The sequence below is a fragment of the Sapajus apella genome, unplaced genomic scaffold (genome assembly GCF_009761245.1).
Source record: "Sapajus apella isolate SASKATOON/1434 unplaced genomic scaffold, GSC_monkey_1.0 scaffold49, whole genome shotgun sequence".
Classification (NCBI taxonomy): domain Eukaryota; kingdom Metazoa; phylum Chordata; class Mammalia; order Primates; family Cebidae; genus Sapajus; species Sapajus apella.
In genome coordinates, this window is record NW_022436989.1 from 7,969,807 (window position 1) to 7,989,427 (window position 19,621).

Below are 19,621 nucleotides of genomic sequence, written 5' to 3' on the forward strand. Positions count from 1 at the left end.
CTAAACCCTCTAATGGTATTTCCTCTTTCTTAGAGTAAAAGGCAAAGTTCTTAAAAAGTCAGCAAGGCCCTACATGATCTCCCTCTCCCAGACCCCATTATTTATCCAAATCTCCAATTCTCTCCCCGACGAGTACTTTCTCTAGGCACCCTCAGCAGTGTGCTGATCCTTCAGTCACCCCAGGATCCTTGCAGCTGCCTGGTTCTTCTCCCTTGCATGCTCTTCCCTCAGATATGTATGGGCTTCCTTCTGTCATAGCCTTCAGCTGTCACCTTCCAGTTGGGCTTTCCCTGACTCCTCTCTCACCTCTCACAATGTGCTCATTTCCATTCCCTGTTTTGTTGTTGTTTCCCCCATGATACTGGCTAAAATTGTTTTTAAAATGGGAACTTAGACATGGATTTTTGTCTCTCTTTCTTTATTTCTGTATCCCACTGCCAGGAGTGGAGCTTGTCACAAAGCAGGCAGACAGTTAATGTTGAGTGAATGGATGACGAAGCATTGGAAGAAATCAAGGAAGGGAAGAAGGCTGTAGGAATGAATGAATCATGGCCTCCCTGATGTTCATGTCAATGCTGGCGTCTTTCTTTGTGGTAACAACAGGGACTAGTAAATACAGCAAGTAAGTCGGGGGCTCTCATACACCCTAACATTCATATGAAAGTACTTCGCTAAGGCGATCATAGCCTTTCAATGCATCCTCTTTATCTCTCTACTTGGCACAGAAGGTGGCATAGAGAGAGATCCTCCAACACCTGAGAGTCACCTGAATCACAGAGCTCAGAGAGAAGATACAAATAGTGGTAATAACAGAAGGAATAAAGCAAATTCTTAAGTTATCCATCACATGACCTCTTTGCCACCTGATAGCAGTCTTTTTCTCCCTGTGGGTGTCTCTGCTTCCTCTGCCTTCCCTGTCACACCACTCCCATACCCAGAGCATGAACGTGTACTCTAGCTAGAGAGTACAACACTCAAGCACTGCACATAGCAACCATAGCCTCTAACCAGTAGACTAGATTTATAGCTAAGAACCACACATGAAAAAAAAATCATACACTGTTTTTCCAGCTTAAGCCACTGATAGAATAACTAACATTGAGAGTTCTCAGGAAGTACAGCAGAGGTTCAGAGCATGGACCTGGACCCAGAATGCCTGTGTTTAGATCGTAGCCCCGTCATTTGCTGATTAAGTTTCTTTTGCTACTCTGTGCCTCAGTTTCTTCATACCAAAGATGGAGATAAGAAAACCTACCTCATACAGTTGCTGCAAGCCTACCCATAGTAATGTCTGTAAGTGTTCCCTATTATGATCGGCAACTGTCCATCTTAAATTTGGAACCATACAAATAGCATTAATAGGAACCTTGCAGATAACCTATTTTAATCAAAGTCTTGCTCAATTCAGAAGTTCTCTTTACAACTTAATTCGTAAGAACTTCATGCTGTTTTTGACAGTGACAGAGAACCCTCCTCTTAAGTTCCACCATTTCCTCAAATGAGCCTGCTATTATTCTGCAGCGACTAAAGCAAGGAAAAACTTCCTTCCTTTACAATCTATCAGAGAAGTGACAAATTTCCTACAGAGAATTGAAAATTGTGTTTTTTTCATTATAGGCCTTTCTGTACAACTTATTTTCTTAATCATGTGCCTATAATAATTTGATTTAAATAGTTTAATATAAAAATGTACTCGGGGTATTTGGCTGAGAAAATAAAGATCTTGCCATATTCATGTCTGACCACAAGAGAAGATGCAAGATCATCAACAACATGAAATATCATTGCTGCAGCCATGCCAAAAGATAACACGTCCCTACATGATGTTTTAGCTGATGTCTCAGCATACTGAGCTGAGAGGAAGAACTATGATTATATTTGTAGAATATACCTCTTGGAAATAGGACACATGAAGCTCTATAGGGAAAGGTGAAAAGTGTCAACTATTGCATCTTCTCCAAGACTCTCAGATCCTCACTTCATCCAACTGGATAAAGGTGGCCAGGGAGCATCTTGAGAGTATCCATTTAGGGAGGCTGGAGAACTGCTTATCAAAACACAAAGAGCTTTGAAATACAAACATAACTCTACTTACCAAAGAGGCTTCCCCTTGCCCCAAAATAACAGTGCCAATTTGATCCCTCTCCAGGATTATGGCAAAGGAATCTTTTTGCTAAAACCACACCTTTTACGCAAAGTAGTTCAAGGTCAAAGTTGACGTGATTAATTACGGGCTCACAGGAAGTGCTCTACAGTCAAACTTGGGCTCTACCTCCATGCATGCTCCGTGTGGTCCTGGACAGTTCCATTCACAATCACCCGGTGATCGTAAGGAACAGATGCAGCATGACGTTGATGTTTTAGCTGATGTCTCAGCACACTGAGCTGAGAGGAGGGAGAAAGGCCTCGAGCTGCAATGGGCTGTCCTCAGGCTCACAGAGTCGCCCTTCTAGTGGGGGTCAAGAGGGTTTCCAAAACAAATACATGATGCTCAATTCAGATAGTAAGTGCAATAAAGGAAAAGAATAACCATATGCAAAGCTCATGGCTTCGGTACAATCCCAAGTATTGTGTTCTTTCTTCCCATAAAAGTATCACCAAAAAGTCCAACTGTGGAGCCATGTCATTAAAAATATGAGCTAAGTTCAACCCCAGTTTTTTGCTGAGCCTGTAATAAAAGACATTATAATTTATTTGACCTTGATCTAATAATCTATGTGTGGCTTCAAACGACATATGAGGTATTTCTTTTTATAAAAAACTCTAAGTAATGAACTTATATTTCAAATTAAAACAAATTCACATATTAAATTTCTGAGAGTAGGTTTTTATGAAAGCATACTATCTCACATGTACTTTTCTCCACTACAAGGCTACAACTGATGAAAAGGTTACACAGGCTCACTGGAGCCTACTTTCTTCTCAAATTTCTAATTCTAAATGACTACATTTCAATGAAAACCATTCACTAAACCTCCCAATAGCATTTAGTACGTTTTTAATGTCTCAATAAATATAATAAACAGGTCTTAAAATTCTATATCCCATGTGAGGAAAACACGTTAAAAAAAAGTTTTTTAAAAATGGGGGCATGAAGCAATTTCTAAGCAAGCCTTATAAACTTGAGTTTCATAAAAAAATCAGACACCGAAAAGCCTAGTGAGGAAAAACAACATTGCTTACACTGAGACTAATTTTTGAGAATATTACAAAAATAAACAAATGATGATGGATGAACTTTCTTATGGTAATTAATGGGCAAGTGAAAAAGCCTGTGTCTCCAAGAATGAAGCCAGACTCTATATGAAAAGAACCTGGAGTTTGTAATATACAACTTATTCCGTAGAAAACTTCGTATGATTCAGTGGCAACCCCAGCAAGGTAAAAGCAGCACTAAATGTGTAGGCTATCCAAATACAAGCAAACAGTCACCAAACAAACCATCCTGCAAAGTGCCTAGGGGTCAAAAGGTTATTTCCAGATTTTTAAAGAAGTATTCTTGTGCTTTAATTATTTATTTAACATATCCATCATCTCAAATGTTTCAAACACTCTTGTTTAGCTATTTTGAATTATACAATACGTCATTATTAACCAAAGTCACCATGCTATGCAATAGACAAGCAGAACTTATTCCTTCTATTGAAATGTGACTTTGCACCCACTGACCAAGTCTCCCCTTTCCCCATCCATCCTGTCCCCTCAGCCTCTAGTAACCACCACTCTACTTTCTACTTCTGTGACTTTTTTAACATTCCACATATAAATGAGATTGCTATTTATTTTTTGCTTGTTGAATTGTTTAAGTTCCTTATATTACTAGGTGCTGGATAACAGACCTTTGTGGAAAGCATAGTTTGCAAATATTTTCTCCCACTCTGTAGGTCGTCTGTTTCCTCTGTGGAGAGTTTCTTGTGCTGTGCAGAAGCTCTTTAGCTTAATTAGGTTCCACTTGTCAATTTTTGTTTCTGCTGCTATGACTTTTGAGGACTTAGTCATAAATTATTTGTCAAAGCCAATGTCCAGAGAGGTATTTCCTAGGTTTTCTTCTAGAATTCTTTTTTTTTTTTTTTTTTAAACAAAGTCTTGCTCTGTAGCCAGGCCAGGGTGCAATGGCACGATCTCAGCTTACTGCAACCTTCACCTTCTGGGTTTAAGGGATTCTAGTGCCTCAGCCTCGTGAGTAGCTGGGATTACAGGTAAGTGCCACCACACCCAACTAATTTTTTTGTATTTTTAGTACAGATGGGGTTTCATCATGTTGGCCAGGATAGTCTCAATCTCCCAACCTTGTGATCCGCCCACCTTGGCCTCCCAAAGTGCTGGGATTACAAGCATGAGCCACTGCACCCAGCCTCTTCTATGACTCTTATAGTCTAAAGTCTTACATTTAAATCTTTAATCCATCTTGAGTTAATTTTTGTATGTGGTAAAGGTTGCGGGGGGTCAGGGGGAGGTCCAGTTTCATTCTTCTGCAAATGATTAGCCATCTAGCACCATTTATTAAAAAGGGAGTCCTTTCCCCATTGCTTATTTGTATTGATTTTATTGAAGACTGCAGATGTGTGGCTTTATTTTTGGATTCTCTGTTCTTTTCCATAGGTCTATGGAATACCATGCTGTTTCAGCCACTGTAATAATAAATTGTTCTACCAAAAAGACACATGCACTCACATGTTCATCACAGCACTATACACAATAGCAAAGATTTAGAATCAACCTAGGTGTGCATCAGTGGTGGACTGGATAGTGAAAACGTGGTACATATACACCATGGAACACGACACAGCCAAAATATGAACAAAATCATGTCCTTTGCAGTAACATGGATGCAGCTGGAGGCTATTTAAGTGAATTAAGGCAGGAACAAAAAAGCAAATACCACATGCTCTAACTTATAACTGAGAGCTAAACAATGGGTACACAGGGACACAAAGATGGCAACAAAAGACATGGGGGACTCCCAGATGGGGGAGAAAGAGGGGCAAAGATTGAAAAACTATTGAATACTCTTCTCAGTACCTGACTGAGAGCATCAATCAAACCCAAAACCTTAGCATCATGCAATATACCCAGATAACCAAACCTACCCATGTACCCCTGAATCAAAAATAATAGTTAAATTATTATTATTATTATTTTATTTCTTTGAGACAAAGTCTCACTCTGTCACCCAGGCAGCTGGAGTGCAGTGTCGCAATCTCGGTTAACTGTAACCTTTGCCTCTGGGGTTCAAGCGAGTCTCCTGCCTCAGTCTCCCAAGTAGCTGGGACTACAGGCATGTGTCACCACACCCAGCTAATTTTTGTAGTTTTAGTAGAGACAGGTCTTCACCATGTTAGCTAGGCTGGGCTCGATCTCCTGACCTTGTGATCTGCCCTCCTCTGCCTCCCAAAGTGCTGGGATTACAGGCGTGAGCCACTGCGCCTGGCCAAAATTATTTTTTTTTTAAAAGGAAGTAACAGGTTCTGGATTCTACTCCCTCCTTTTGTCCCATGGGCAAAGGCTTATCACAGCGCCTGTTCAGAGCAATGAAAAACGGGAAAAAAATTAAAGAAAACCTTTAAGTTATCTCTCTCACTGGTTGCCCTAAGTTTGAAACACCTCCAAAGCCTACACACATAGTTCATTTCCTAAGAAATGCAGGAATAAAACATTGGTTGAGTACTTAATATGGATGTGGGTGTGTGTACGATAAGAACTCACTTAGCCTTTTGAACTAATAAGAAAACTGTAGACTAGAGGGATAAAGTAATTTGCCCAGGTTTATTCAGCTAGTCAGTGGCAAAGCTGAATTCAAATCTGCCTTGGACAGCTTGGGCGGCCATAACAAAATAATACACACTGGGGTGCCTAAACAGAAATTTACTTTCTCATAGTTCTGAAAGCTGGGAAGTCTAAGATTTAAGGTGCCAGCTGATTCTGTCACTGGTGAGAACTCTCTTACAATAATAAGCATTTGTATATCTAAACGTATCTAGACCTAGAAAAAGTAATGTGATACACCACAACCTAGCTAGGTGATAGGAATTTTTTAGCTCCATTATAACGTTATGGGACCACCATCACATACGTGGTCTGTTGTTGGCCAAAATGTTGTTATATGGCATATGATTGTATTTCATTTATCTTTGCTTGGTTCAATCAAGAGCAAGGAACTCTGTTAATAATTTTCTTAAAAGAACCTTTTCCTCGTTTAATTCACAGATGTGAAAAAATTTCATAGTCAATATGCAAACTGCAAAATTTGTGTAAAATGATACAACATAATAAAGACAGCCTGATAAATTTATTTTCAACTCTAAAAATGAAACAACTGGTAGCCAAAAGAAGTATGCCTGTTTGCCAGTTTTGTTTTTACATATGTTGCATGTTCTAGTTTTATTAGGTAACCCATGCTTCATTCAGTAACAAGCTAACACACTGCCCAGAGCACAGAGCCCTGAACTAAGAGTCGAAGAAATTGGGTGCCCATTCTGGCCCTGTGGAGGTAAAGAACTGGGCAGACTTGATCTATAAACTTCAATTCCCTCCACTATAAAGTGGGAATTCACCCCTCTCCTCTGGACGATTTTATACAACTATCACCGATAATATTCGAGGGAAGAAGGCAGAAGAAGTAAAGTTCAAACCAATAGCTAATTCCATCTCTTTGAATACTAATAAAAAGATATGATTATGAAAGATCATAGATTATGTATCCTGTTAAAGAAAATGTGGCACATATACATCATGGAATACTATGCAGCCATAAAAAGGATGAGTTCACGTCCTTTGCAGGAACATGGGTGAAGCTGGAAACCATCATTCTCAGCAAACTAACACAGGAACAGAAAACCAAACACTGCATGTTCTCACTCGTAAGTGGGAGCCGAACAATGAGAACACATTGACACAGGGAGGGGAACATCACACACCGGAACCTATTGGGGATGGGGGACAAGGGGAGGGATGGCATTAGGAGAAATGGCGAATGTAGATGACGGGTTATGGGTGCAGCAAACCACCATGGCACACATATACCAATGTAACAAACCTGCATGTTCTGCACATGTATCCCAGAACTTAAAGCATAATAAAAAATAAAGATAAAGGATATGTATCCTGTATGCCAATAACAGTTCTTTTTTTGGTATCTGCTACATTAGGGCAATTTCTTCCTAGACAATTATCAGAATAAGGCTTCCCAGCTTTGAGCCCTTTTGAGGGAACAAATCGAAACAGCAGCAACATGACAAATTCCAATGATGAGTCTTAAGTAACACTGAGATCTCACTGGTATTTCTGATTTAAATCTAAAAGCCATGTGCATTGTCCTTGTAAGGTACTCTTAACTATATAGTTTTAAATAAACTGAGAAAGCAATCATTGGGCTTAGAGATTAAAGACTCTGTCTCAAAAAAAAAAAGAGAGAGAAGTTTTCACTTTACACTTGTTATCCAAGCAATATATCAAAAACATCCTTTTCCGTTCTTAAAGTTATCCCAGTTAGGATGATAAATTATATGGATTTCTATCTAACCATGACATTAGGGGGGGATAAAGCTGAACTTTATGGAACTGCAAATTCTTTTGCAGCTACTACTATCTATGAAAACGGACCTACGATCTGTAAAGGGCACACTAACCCCTGAAATACAGACCAAATGTAGCATAAAAGTTCAATCAATTTTCAGGACTCCATGTTTGGATCCCCTTCCACGAACACTCTCTTGCTCGTGGAAGCTGTTTTTCTCTATCCTGGATTTTCCCTCTGGAGTTCCCTTCCATGAACACTCCCCTCATGGAAGCAACCTTTCTCTCTCCTTGATTTTCCCTCTGGAGTCCCCTTCCACACTCTCTCGTGGAAGCCTAAACTCCATCTCTCTCTATTCCCTTCCACTCAGTGTGGAAGCTGCTTTCCTCTCTTGGATTCCATCTTTCTGGATTCTCTCACTCAGTGTGAGAGTTAACTGTTTGTTTCTCTCCTTCTCTGGTTTCTCTCTCTAAATAAATCACTTCCTACAAAAAAAAAAAAAATTCAATTTTCACGAAACTGAACTACCACTATGAAGCTGGAGGAGACCCTTATAATATCAATTTATGGGAATAACAGGCTAGAATTATTTGAAATCAATCCCCCCACTAACAACAACTAAAAATGCTGAGTAAAACATACTTAAAATACCATAAAGACAGCAAAGAGCTGACAAGATAATAAAGACTTACAGTGCTAAACCAAAGGAAGAACCAACTCATCTCAGAGAAGGGACCCAGCCCACAAACTGCTTTTGCCCTGAGTGTATTTGCCTGTCCTAACAAATAGGAACTTTCTCTTGACAATTTCATGGTGCCAGGGGCCAAATATCAAAGCCCAGAAGCCACTCAACATAGAGATTCTAGACATGCTCCACAATGAAATGGGACTCAACGGGCTATACTGACAGGGAAACTAACCCATGCCTTAGATGAACAGTGGGCACTGCCTGGAGTGACCCCCAGAGCTTGATTCACGGTGATCCTAAATCCACAGCGCCCTCAGGCCCTAACACACACACACAAAGGCGTACATCTTCTCTGGAAGGCACTTTCATCTCAGACTTCAAATCACTGTAAACCACACAGTAAGATTTTTCACAGGTATTATAACTGTAGGCCAGTTTGAATGTTACCAAAAGACGCACTACTGCATTCCAGCAGCTCGGGCCTTCCTTGTAACTTTTAAAAACTAACGCGCACACACAGTCAATTATTTGAGGATGCCTCCTTACATCTGCTGTGTTAATAAACTTAGTCAAGAACCTGATCTCTTCTCCCCTCTCTGCCTTTTGAATGTAAGTGTTGCCGAGAATGCTCCACATCTGTTATTGTGGAAATAACCTGTGTTCAAATAAGAGACTGCGCAAGTGGTGGTCAGTAGGTATGGTAGCAGGCAGGGTTAGAACTTCAACACCAAGAATCCAAACCTTACACACTAATTACTCTAATGGAGCGCTCTGAAATACAAACATTGCAAAGTAAATGCAACCCTAGAGTACTGACAGCAAAGGAGAGAAGGAGAGAAATGATTCTTGCTGTTTATTACATATACTTTGTCTTAGAGAAGCCAATGCTGCTGGTAAGAAAAGCAGAATCTTGGAGAAGCAGCTTATCTGAATGAAAACAAAAAGTACTGGTTAATGAAGGGGCCTGGGTGCAAGTTCAACCTGTTCCATTAAGGAGCTGCATGATACTGAGAGGGAAACTGGACCACTCACAGGTCTTAGTTTGCCTGTCAATAAAAATGCCACAGAGCCAAAGCAAGACTAAGCAAAAAGAACGGATCTGGAACCATCTCATTACCTGACTTCAAACTATACTACAAGGCCACAGTCACCAAAACAGCATGATTACTGGTATAAAAATAGGCAAATACACCAATGAAACAGAATAGAGAACGCAGAAATAAAGCCAAATACTTATACCCAACTGATCGTTGACAAAGCACACAAAAACATCAAGTAGGGAAAGGACACCCTGTTCAACAAATGGTGCTGGGATAACTGGCAAGCCACATGTAGGAGAAGGAAACTGGATCCTCATCTCTCAGCCTACACAAAAATCAACTCAAGATAGATTGAGGACTTAAATCTAAGACTTAAAACTATAAAAATTCTAGAAGATAACATTGGAAAAACTCTCTAGACATTAGCTTAGGCAAAGACTTCATGACCAAGAACCCAAAGCAAATGCAACAAAAACAAAAATAAATAGGTGGGACTTAATTAAACTAAAGAGCTTCTGCAGGGCAAAAGGAACAGCCAGCAGAGTAAACAGACAACTCACATAGTGGGAGAAAGTCTTCACAATCTATACATCTGACAGAGGATCAATGTACAGAATCTACAAGGAACTCAAATTAGCAAGAAAACAAAAAATCCCATCAAAAAGTGGGCTAAGGACATAAATAGACAATTCTCAAAAGAAGGCATACAAATGGCCAACAAACATGAAAAAATGCTCAGCATCACTGAGCATTTTTATTCCTCCCACCCCCCAAAAAAAACGAATGATCAGGGAAATGCAATCAAAACCACAATGCAATACCACCTTACTCCTGCGAGAATGGCCATATTTAAAAAAATAAAAAAATAATAGATGTTGGCATGGATGCAGTAAACAGGAAAGACTTCTATGCTGCTGGTGGGAATGTACACTAGCACAACTACTATGGAAAACAGTGTGGAGATTGCTTAAAGAACTAAAAGTAGAACTACAATTTTATCCAGCAATCCTACTACTGGATATCAACCCAGAGGAAAAGAAGTCATCATATGAAAAAGATACTCACACACACATTTATAGCAGTACAATTCGCAATTGCAAAAATATGGAACCAGCCCAAATGCCCATCAATCAAGGAGTGGATAAAGAATTGTGGCATATTCCATATGATAAAATGCTACTCAGCCATAAAAAGAAACAGATTAATGGCATTCGCAGCAACCTGGATGGAATTGGAGAGACTATTATTCTCAGTGAAGTAATTCAGGAATGTAAAACCAAACATTATATGTTCTCACTCATAAGTAGGAGCTAAGCTAGGAGGAGGCAAAGGCATAAGAATGACACAATGTACTCTGGGGACTTGGGGGAAGCGGGGGAGGGGTGAGGAATAAAAGACTACAAATCGGGTTCAGCATACACTGCTTGGGTGATAGGTACACCAAAATCTCATAAATCATCACTAAAGAACCATGTAACCAAATGCCACCCGTTCCCCAAAAATCTATGGAAATAATAACATGTGTTTAAATGATGCTGGAGGGCTAGATAAATTCTGTGGCCACTTCTACATCCAAAATCAATGATGTTTATGCTTCTGTGGATTTCTCAGTGGAGGCACATCCTGAGAGAAGTCAAGTTTACTCTAGAGGCCACAAGAGATTCACACATGTAAATCCTGGTTCCAGACAATACACCAAGGCAGAGCAGGACTTCACCTGCAGAAGGGCACAACCTCTTGCTGCTTTAGACTTGGAAGGTGGCCTTATTTAAAAAAAAAAAAAAAAGTGTACAGGGTTTCAAAGGGACTAAAGCAATCACTTCGCATCCTAATGGGATAAAGTTTATGCATAATTCTGTATGACCCTTCAACTACTGCCTTTCATGCCATGTTACTGCTAGCGTTGCATGTGAAGCAAGCACATTTTCAATGAACTCTCACTGGCTTTACCACAGACACAGATGTCAGGAGGACTTCCTTGTTCATAAGGTTCTCATTATTAACTCAACCCGAGTTGAATATTTGACTGAAGGAAAGAACCATATCATTATTTTCAGATTTCATTGTATGACTTAACTGGGCTACATGTGCCAGCTTTAGAAACACCAAGTGCCGCCTGGCGCCAGCCTTGGCCTCCTCTTCTATGACTATTACCCCAAATGTTTCAGCTTGAGGAAGTCTCCTCCCCATCAAAACAATTTAATAAAAACTTAAATTGTGATTAAGAGTTACTCATCAATTGACAGGGCATACCAAGCTTGTGCTATTTATGAATTATCCCACACAATATTTTAAATCCAACAAATAGAATCCACATTCATTAAGGGGTAAGCTAAAAAGCCAGTTAAATGCTTTTGTGATGTATAAATTCTGTGTTATTCTTGAAACCATATTTCTTTAATAGGTAAACTGGCATTCCATTGGGTAATTCTGCTTTAATTCTATTCTTAGGATCTAGGCAGCTTAAGGGATACTCCAAATATAAATTTAATTCCTCTATTCACCTTTGGGTGGTATCTCTCAGCATATGTGCCATCCAAGGATATGGCATGAGAATGCCCATCAATTGTATCGTAGAATTCAAGCATTAAAATATTGACTCTAAAGCTATTTATAAAATGTTAAGAACCACTCCAATTCCAAACAGAAAATATTTCTGTTCATATGTTGCAATCCTCACTCCCATGTGAAGGTAGTAGGAGACGGAATCCTGGAGGGGGTCATTAGGCCCCAAGAATTCTCATGCATGGGATTAGTCCCCCTATAAAACAGACCCAAGAAAACTCTCTTTCCTTCTTTCTGCCAGTTGAGGATAGAGGGAAACAGCTGCAACCTGAAAGAGGGTCCTCACCTGAACTGAATATGCTGGCCCCCCTTTCTTGAACTTCCAGCCTCCTAGAACTGTGAGAAACGAATTTCTCTTATTTATCAGCCAATAGTCTGGGGTACTTTGTTATGGCAGCCAGAACTAGGATAATAATGCCATGTGAGAATTAGACTCTTAGTAAAGTATATAAATAATGCCACAAGCAAATTAATAGAAATCCTTCCAGAAACAATCGTGGGACGTAGCTTGATCACACTTACAGGGAATACGCTAACCTTAGTCTATACAGAAACTCTAAGTTTGAAATAACTTTACCACCAAACATCATATTCTTCAGCCCAAATGTTAATATTCAAAAGCTAAATTTTTATTCACACTTACCATGTTGTATGTCTTTCATATCTAAATGAAGACTAGACATTAGTATTCCAACTGCTTGTGATCTTTTGTTGCTTAATAACTTGACCACCTGCTCAAGAAAGTAAAAGGGGAAAATGTTAATTTGAACTCCAACATGCTTACTAGCATTTCTAGAAGCCCTAAATGAAGAATAAATTAAGAGAAAATATCTTGTGTCATTACCTAAGCATTCAAAAAAGTTTATTTTTTTAATGTTTGAAGAGAGCTTTTGGGTTTTATGTCACAAATCTTCAAAATCCACCATTTTCCTTCATTATTCTCATCAGCCTCAAAGACACGTTTTATAACAAGTCTTTTGAGAGCCTGATCTGTCAACAAGTAAAATTTCTAATGGTCTAGGAAGTTAGTCTGGTCTCTCTGTAAAATCAGGATTACACATAGGATCATTTGCAGCCTGAGAGTTGAAGTGTTCTTTTTTTTATGTGAAGCCTTAAAACACAACAACGAGTGAAGGGCAAAATAAAAGCACACACATAGAGAATCTGTCAGGTTAGTTTGCTTGTACCATAAAATTTTTTTAAAATGTGCTTTCATTTGGGTCACATAGACAGTTCTGCTAGCTTAGTCTACTATTAAGAATATCATTTTACTTTGTGACTTTGTATAACAGTTGGGTATGATTATTTTATTACTATTCTAATTGAGCCAACTTAAACCAAAATGGAAGGCAGGGTCCACAAATGCAAGAGCCGTTAGGGCAGCGTCATTTCTGGTAATAGAGGATCTGCTAGGTTAGTTTGGTTGTATTACAAAACAAAGAAATATGCTTTCATTGGGGTCACATAGAAAGCTCACTGCTTTACTGGAAACTCCTCTCATTCTGCATTTGACCCACATTTTATGGAGAACTTTCCAAATAATTAACAGAGTAATACAAGTATCAAATTAAAAAGGCTTCATCAACACAGTCTCAAGTCTGGATTTCTAGCAAGTCTGGAAGAATCAGGGCACACGAACCCATGGGAAGGTTTTCCTAAAACAGAGGTGGGTAGGCTGTTGTAGAGCACATAGATATTTTTTGACCATGTTTTCCAGAAAACAGCATCACTAGGAAATCCCGCTTACGAAACTCATCCCAGGCTCTGATCATGTGAAGGGCAACATTTTCTATTTACTCCCAGTATTTTGTTGTAAATGTGCGTAGAAAAACAATGGAAGAAAAAGAAAGAAAAATGATTCTAGACAAATTACCGGAAGTGACAGCTGCCCTAACAGCTATTGCATTTGTGGACCCTGTCTTCCATTTTGGTTTAAGTTGGGTCAGTCAGGATAGTAATCAAATAATCATATGTCACTGTTACAGGAAGTCACAGAGTAAAACAATATTCTTAACAGCAATAAGAGCACTCTTGGTTCCCCAGCATGAATGGGGGTGGGGAACAAAACAAAACACTTTCAGAAGGGCCAACCCCCAAAGCCATCCTAATCATTTCTTTTTTTCTTTTCTTTCTTTCTTTTTTTTTTTTTTTCAGATGGAGCCTCACTCTTTTGCCCAGGCTGGAGTGCAGCGGCGTGATCTTGGGTCACTGCAGCCTCCGCCTCCCGAGTTGAAGTGAATCTTGTGCCTCAGCCTCCTGAGTAGCTGGGATTACAGGCACACATCACCATGCCCAGCTATTTTTTATTTTTATTTTTATTTTTTTGAGACTGAGTTTCGCTCTTGTTGCCTAGGCTAGAGTGCAATGGTGCGATCTCAGCTCACTGCAACCTCTACCTCCCGGATTCAAACCATTCTCTTGCCTCAATTTCCCGAGTAGCTGGGATTACAGATGCCCACCACCATGTACAGCTAATTTTTTTTTTTTTTTAATTTTTAGTAGAGACAGGTTTTCTTCATGTTGGTCAGGCTGGTCTCAAACTCCTGACATCGTGATCTGCCTGCCTCGGCCTCTCAAAATGCTGGGATTACAGGCATGAGCCACCACGCTCGGCTTATTTTTTTCATATTTTAGTAGAGACAAGGTTTTACCATGTTGGCCAGGTGGGTCTTGAACTCCTGACCTCAGGTGATCCACCCACCTTGGCCTCCCAAAGTGTTGAAATAACAGGCATAGGCCATTGCTGTCTGGCCCCTCCCTGATCATTTCTGAAAGTCTCTGTGGTAGGGGACAATATCTCCCAAAAGGTGCTGCTTTTGCAAGACGGCAACAACATATAGATTTTGATTCTAAATTGACTCTTTAAACATTTTTCTAAATGCCACCTAGAAAAATCAGGTTAAAACTTGAATATCCATCTATCAGTACAGCAAAGTATTTCTATCCATAGCATTGTCCTCTTCAGAGTTTAAAAAACAGGAATTTAATATCAAAGAAGCAGAAGGTGTACACTCTCTCCTGAAAACCAGTTTCTAACCACCAGTCGATGCAATCTGGCCCCAAACCTGCTGCTTGACAAAAACCCTTTTATTAAGGTTTTCTGTCACTTTCTGGTTCCTCAATGCAATAGGCATGTTTGAATCTGTGTATCATCATTTGACCTCCCTACAGTATTGACATGTTGATGACACTCTTATAGAAACTTTTTCCAGGGCTCCTAACATTTCTTCTCGGTCCTTTTGAAGATGAATATTCTGATTGCACCTTAAATATGTGCATATCCCAGAGTTCTGTTCTCTGTACCTTACTGTCTTCACACACAACCTATAATTTCTCCTGTAGAATTGTACACATCTGCATCTTCAACATGGTCATCTCCTTTCCTAAAAGACATCTCCATTTAAACTACCCACATAATCTCAATTTGACATGTCTAAAATGACATACACATCAGCTCCACCCCAACAACACCAGCCAGCTTCCTCTCCTTTAGGCTATATATTGAGACAAAGGTACCACGGTTCTTCATCCACCTACCAACATTAGGAATCTAGAAGTCAATCAAGACTTCCATCTCCCCTTCACTGGCATACTGGTCTGATATCAAGTCCTGTTAATTATAGCTCCCCTGTATTTGTGGAAACCACCCCTCCTCTTTAACTCTATTTTCAGCATTTAGTATTTTGCATAGATAAATGCAAAAGATTTCTGATTGGTCTCCCAAACCATTGGTCCAGTGGTTCTCAAAGTGTGTTCCTTGGGACAAATGGGAACTATTATCACCTGGGAAGTTATCAAAAATCCAAGAAAAAGTTAGAGGGGAACTTCAAGCTGGCTGACTAGAGGCACCTGGTACCCGCCTCCTCCACAAACAAGAACCGAAATAGCGAATAGATAATTGCAGCTCAAACAGATCACATAAGCAAGAACACTGGAATTCAAAAAATAAGTGACAGGAAACATGTGAGGCAAAGAAGAAGGAAGTAGGCAGTCTGCTCAGCCAGGATCCACTGGGAGCCTACAGAGGCTCTCTAATGTGATAAAAGGTTCTCCAGACTCCCTCACATGGAAAAAGTTAAGTGAGCGACCCCAGCAGCCCACATTTCCACCACAGACGCCTGCAATCCTAGCCATGGGAGAACCCCTAGACCCATACAGGCCCTGAGACAAACGCAGGGAGCTGCCGGGAGATCATGCAGCAGCACGCCTCCGGAGAGGGGCTCACACTGAGTTCCACTCACCTGCTGTGTTATAAACAGTTACAGCAAGGCACTATTTTGAAACGCCAGCCCCCACCAGACTGCACCCTGCCCTAAGGCCCAATAGCCCCTTCATCTCCACCTCCCTGGGGCTCCCTTGACATCCTCTAAACCCAGCCAGGGCCAAAGCACAAGCCTTTGCCAATGACCCTGCTGCCCCTAGTAGCAAGGCCGTCCTGAATTTAAGAGCACCCTGAGGATGGGGTACCTCACTTGCCTCTGCCATATGGGGCCACAGCACATACTTCCCCAGTCAGCTGTTTATAACTGCTGCCATGCTATCTCCACCCTCTCCAGCAGGGCCTCAGGGCCACCATGCAGTCGTTGCCACCCCCACCCAGCCATTCTGCTGGAGGCATGGGGACCACCCCTATCCTGCTTAGCACAGCCAGCACCCACATGTACCACCAGAGAACAGGAATACTTAACCAAGTTAAAACCCACCCCACTGCCCCAGTGGGGTGTGCCCAAGCACATCATCCAGAGGCTTGGGAATGGCCCTGCCCCATTCACCACCACTGGCACCTGAGCACTCCTTCCAGGGGCCTGAGGACAAACCCACCCAACTTACCTAACACCACAACTAGCACCCACCCACTCACACCATCCACTCACCCATGCCACCTGCAAGCGTTGATACTGCCTGGCCTGTCACAGTCACTGCCAACACCAGTGCAAACTATTTGGGAGCCTAAGGGTTGTCTCACCACTGCTACTGCTGTCACCAACACCATGCCCACTGCCTAAGGGCCCAAGGACCCTCCCAGCCACCCAGGCCACTGCTTTCACTGCTGGCATCCAAGCAAGCCACCTGGAGGTCCAAGAATTGGCCTGCCTGAATCCACTAATATCAGGGCCAGCATATGCCACTGTAGGACCAAAGGACCGGTATGCTCAACCTGCCACTGCCACCTCGAGCACCTGCCAATGATTGAGGACTGGCCCACCTAGCATCCTCATCCCCAGGAAAACTTTACCACAACCTCCACTAACAACCACACCCTAAGCCACTGAGGAAATTACAAGCACTGCTGACACTTACAAATGAAAAAATCATACAGAGACTAAATTTGATTGCTGGATTCACCCAGAATCAAAGCCAAAGTGCTATATCAAACCAACATCATAGATACATGTTCAGGAAAAAGTCCTCCCCTATAAAAGCAAATTCAAAAAAATTGGAATAAGTGGCTGCTATACCAGATGCACAGATATCAATGTAAATCATCAATAAACATAATAAAGCAAAGAGATATTATAGCTCCAAAGGAACATAATAATTCTCTAGCAACAAATTCCAATGAAAAAGACATTCATGAAGTTCCAGAAAAAGAATTCAAAAATAATGATATTAAAGAATCTCAGTGATATACAAAACAATTCACATGAACAACACGAAGAAATTAGAAAAACAATTTAGAACATGAATGAGAAATTTATCAAAAAGATAGATATCATAAAAAAGAACCGAATAGAAATTATGGGATGGAAGAATTCATTGAATAAAATACAAAATACATTCGAAAGCTTCAACAATAAACTAGATTAAGCAGAAGAAAGAATTGTAGAACTTGAAGACAGGTCTTTTGAAATAACCCAGTCAGACAAAAATGAAGAATAAAGAATAAAAAAGAATAAACAAAGACTACATCACACATAGGATACCATAAAGCAAACAAATATTTAAATTTTCAGTGTCCCAGAAGGTGAAGAACAAATGAAAGGGATAAAAAAACTGCTTAATGAAATAATAGCTAACAAATTCCTAAGTCTAGTGAGAGATTTAGACATACAGATATAGGAAAGTCATAAATCTCCAAATTCAAAAAGGTCTTCTCTGTGGCACATTACAGTCAAACTGTCCAAAGTCAGAGGCAAAGAACAAATTCTAAAAACAAGAGATAAGCTATCAACAGATAAGCAAACAGCAAGAGGTAAGCAAACCCCCGTCAGAATAACAGCTGACTTCTCAGCAAAAACCTCACAGGCCAGGAGAGAATTGAATGATAGAGTCAAAGAGCTGAAAGAAAAAAAACTGCAGCTAAGGATACTCTTCCCAGTAAAGTTATCCTTCATAAATGGTGGAGAAATACAGATTTTCCTGGACAAGCAAAAGTTGAAGGTACTAATCACCAATAGACTGGGCCTACAAGAAAAGCTTATGGGAGTCCTACAGCTGCAAGCAAAAGAATGATATCTACCATCATGAAAGCATGCAAAAGTATAAAACCCACTGATAGTGCAAACACACAAATAAGGAAGAGAAAGGATTCAAATGTTGCCACTATAGAAAACCATAAAACCACAGTGATGAACAATAAGAAAATAAGAAAGAAACGGAAGATATCCAAAGCATCTCAAATCAATTAAGGAGGCTGGGAGCAGTGGCTCACACCTGTAATCCTAGCACTTTGGGATGCTGAGGATGGCGGATCACCTGAAGTCAGGAGTTCAAGACCAGCCTGGCCAACATGGTGAAACCCTGTCTCTACTAAAAATACAAAAATTATTCAGGTATGATGGCAAGCACTTGGCATCCCAGCTACTTGGGAGGCTGAGGCAGGAGAATCACTTTAATCCAGGGGGCAGAGGTTGCAGTGAGCCAAGATTGTGTCACTGCACTCCAGCCTGGGTGACACAGTGAGATTCCATCTTAAAAAAAAAAAAAAAGAAATTAATTAAGGAAATGACAGGAATTTGCCCTTACATATCAATAACTTTGAATTTAAACAGATTAAACTTTCCACTTATAAAGAAAATAATAATATGATAAAAGGTTCAATTCAGCAAGAGGATACATGTACCCAACAACAGATATATAAATATATAAAACATATTATTAGTTCTAAAGGGGGAGACAGACTCAAATACAGTAATAGTAGGAGACATTAACATCACACTCTCAGCAGTAGTAGGATCATCTAGACCGAAAATTAACAAAGAAACCTAGGATTTAAACTGTACTTTAGACCAAATGAACATAACAGACACTTACAGAAATTTCATTCAACAGCTATAGAATACACATTCTTCTCATCATCACATGGAACATTCTCCAGAATAGATAATATGTTTAGACACAAGAAAGTATCAACAAATTTTAAATGTAAAAATCATATCAAGTATCTTCTCCGATCTCAATGCAATAAAAGTAGAAATCAACATGAGGAACTTTAGAAACTGTACGAATACATGGAAACTAAACAACATGCTCCTCAACGACTGCTGAGTCAAGGAAGAAATTAAGGAAGAAATAGAAAAATTTCTAGAAGCAAATGAAATTGGCAACATAAAACACCAAAACCTATGGGACCCAACAAAAGTAGTGCCAAGAGGCAAAGATTATAATAATAATGCCCACATCAAAAAAGCAGAAAGATCTCAAACAATCTAACGACATGCATCAAGGATAGAAAAGTAAGTGCGAAATCAGTAGGAGAAAATAAGTAATGAAGATTAGAACCGAATTAAACAAAATAAAAACTAAAAACACGAAAAGTCAACAAAATCAAAAGTTAGTTTTATGAAAAGATAAATAAAATTTAAGAACTGC

The 19,621-nt window shown here is 40.0% G+C and overlaps 1 protein-coding gene across 1 annotated transcript in view; it reads right to left on the reverse strand.

Annotated features, from left to right (window-relative positions):
* FMN2 (formin 2) overlaps positions 1 to 19,621 on the reverse strand; it is a 378,526-nt gene that overhangs the window by 203,335 nt on the left and 155,570 nt on the right. Inside the window, 1 exon segment of the mRNA XM_032242253.1 lies at positions 12,453 to 12,540. Within this exon segment, the coding sequence (XP_032098144.1) occupies positions 12,453 to 12,540 (88 nt within the window).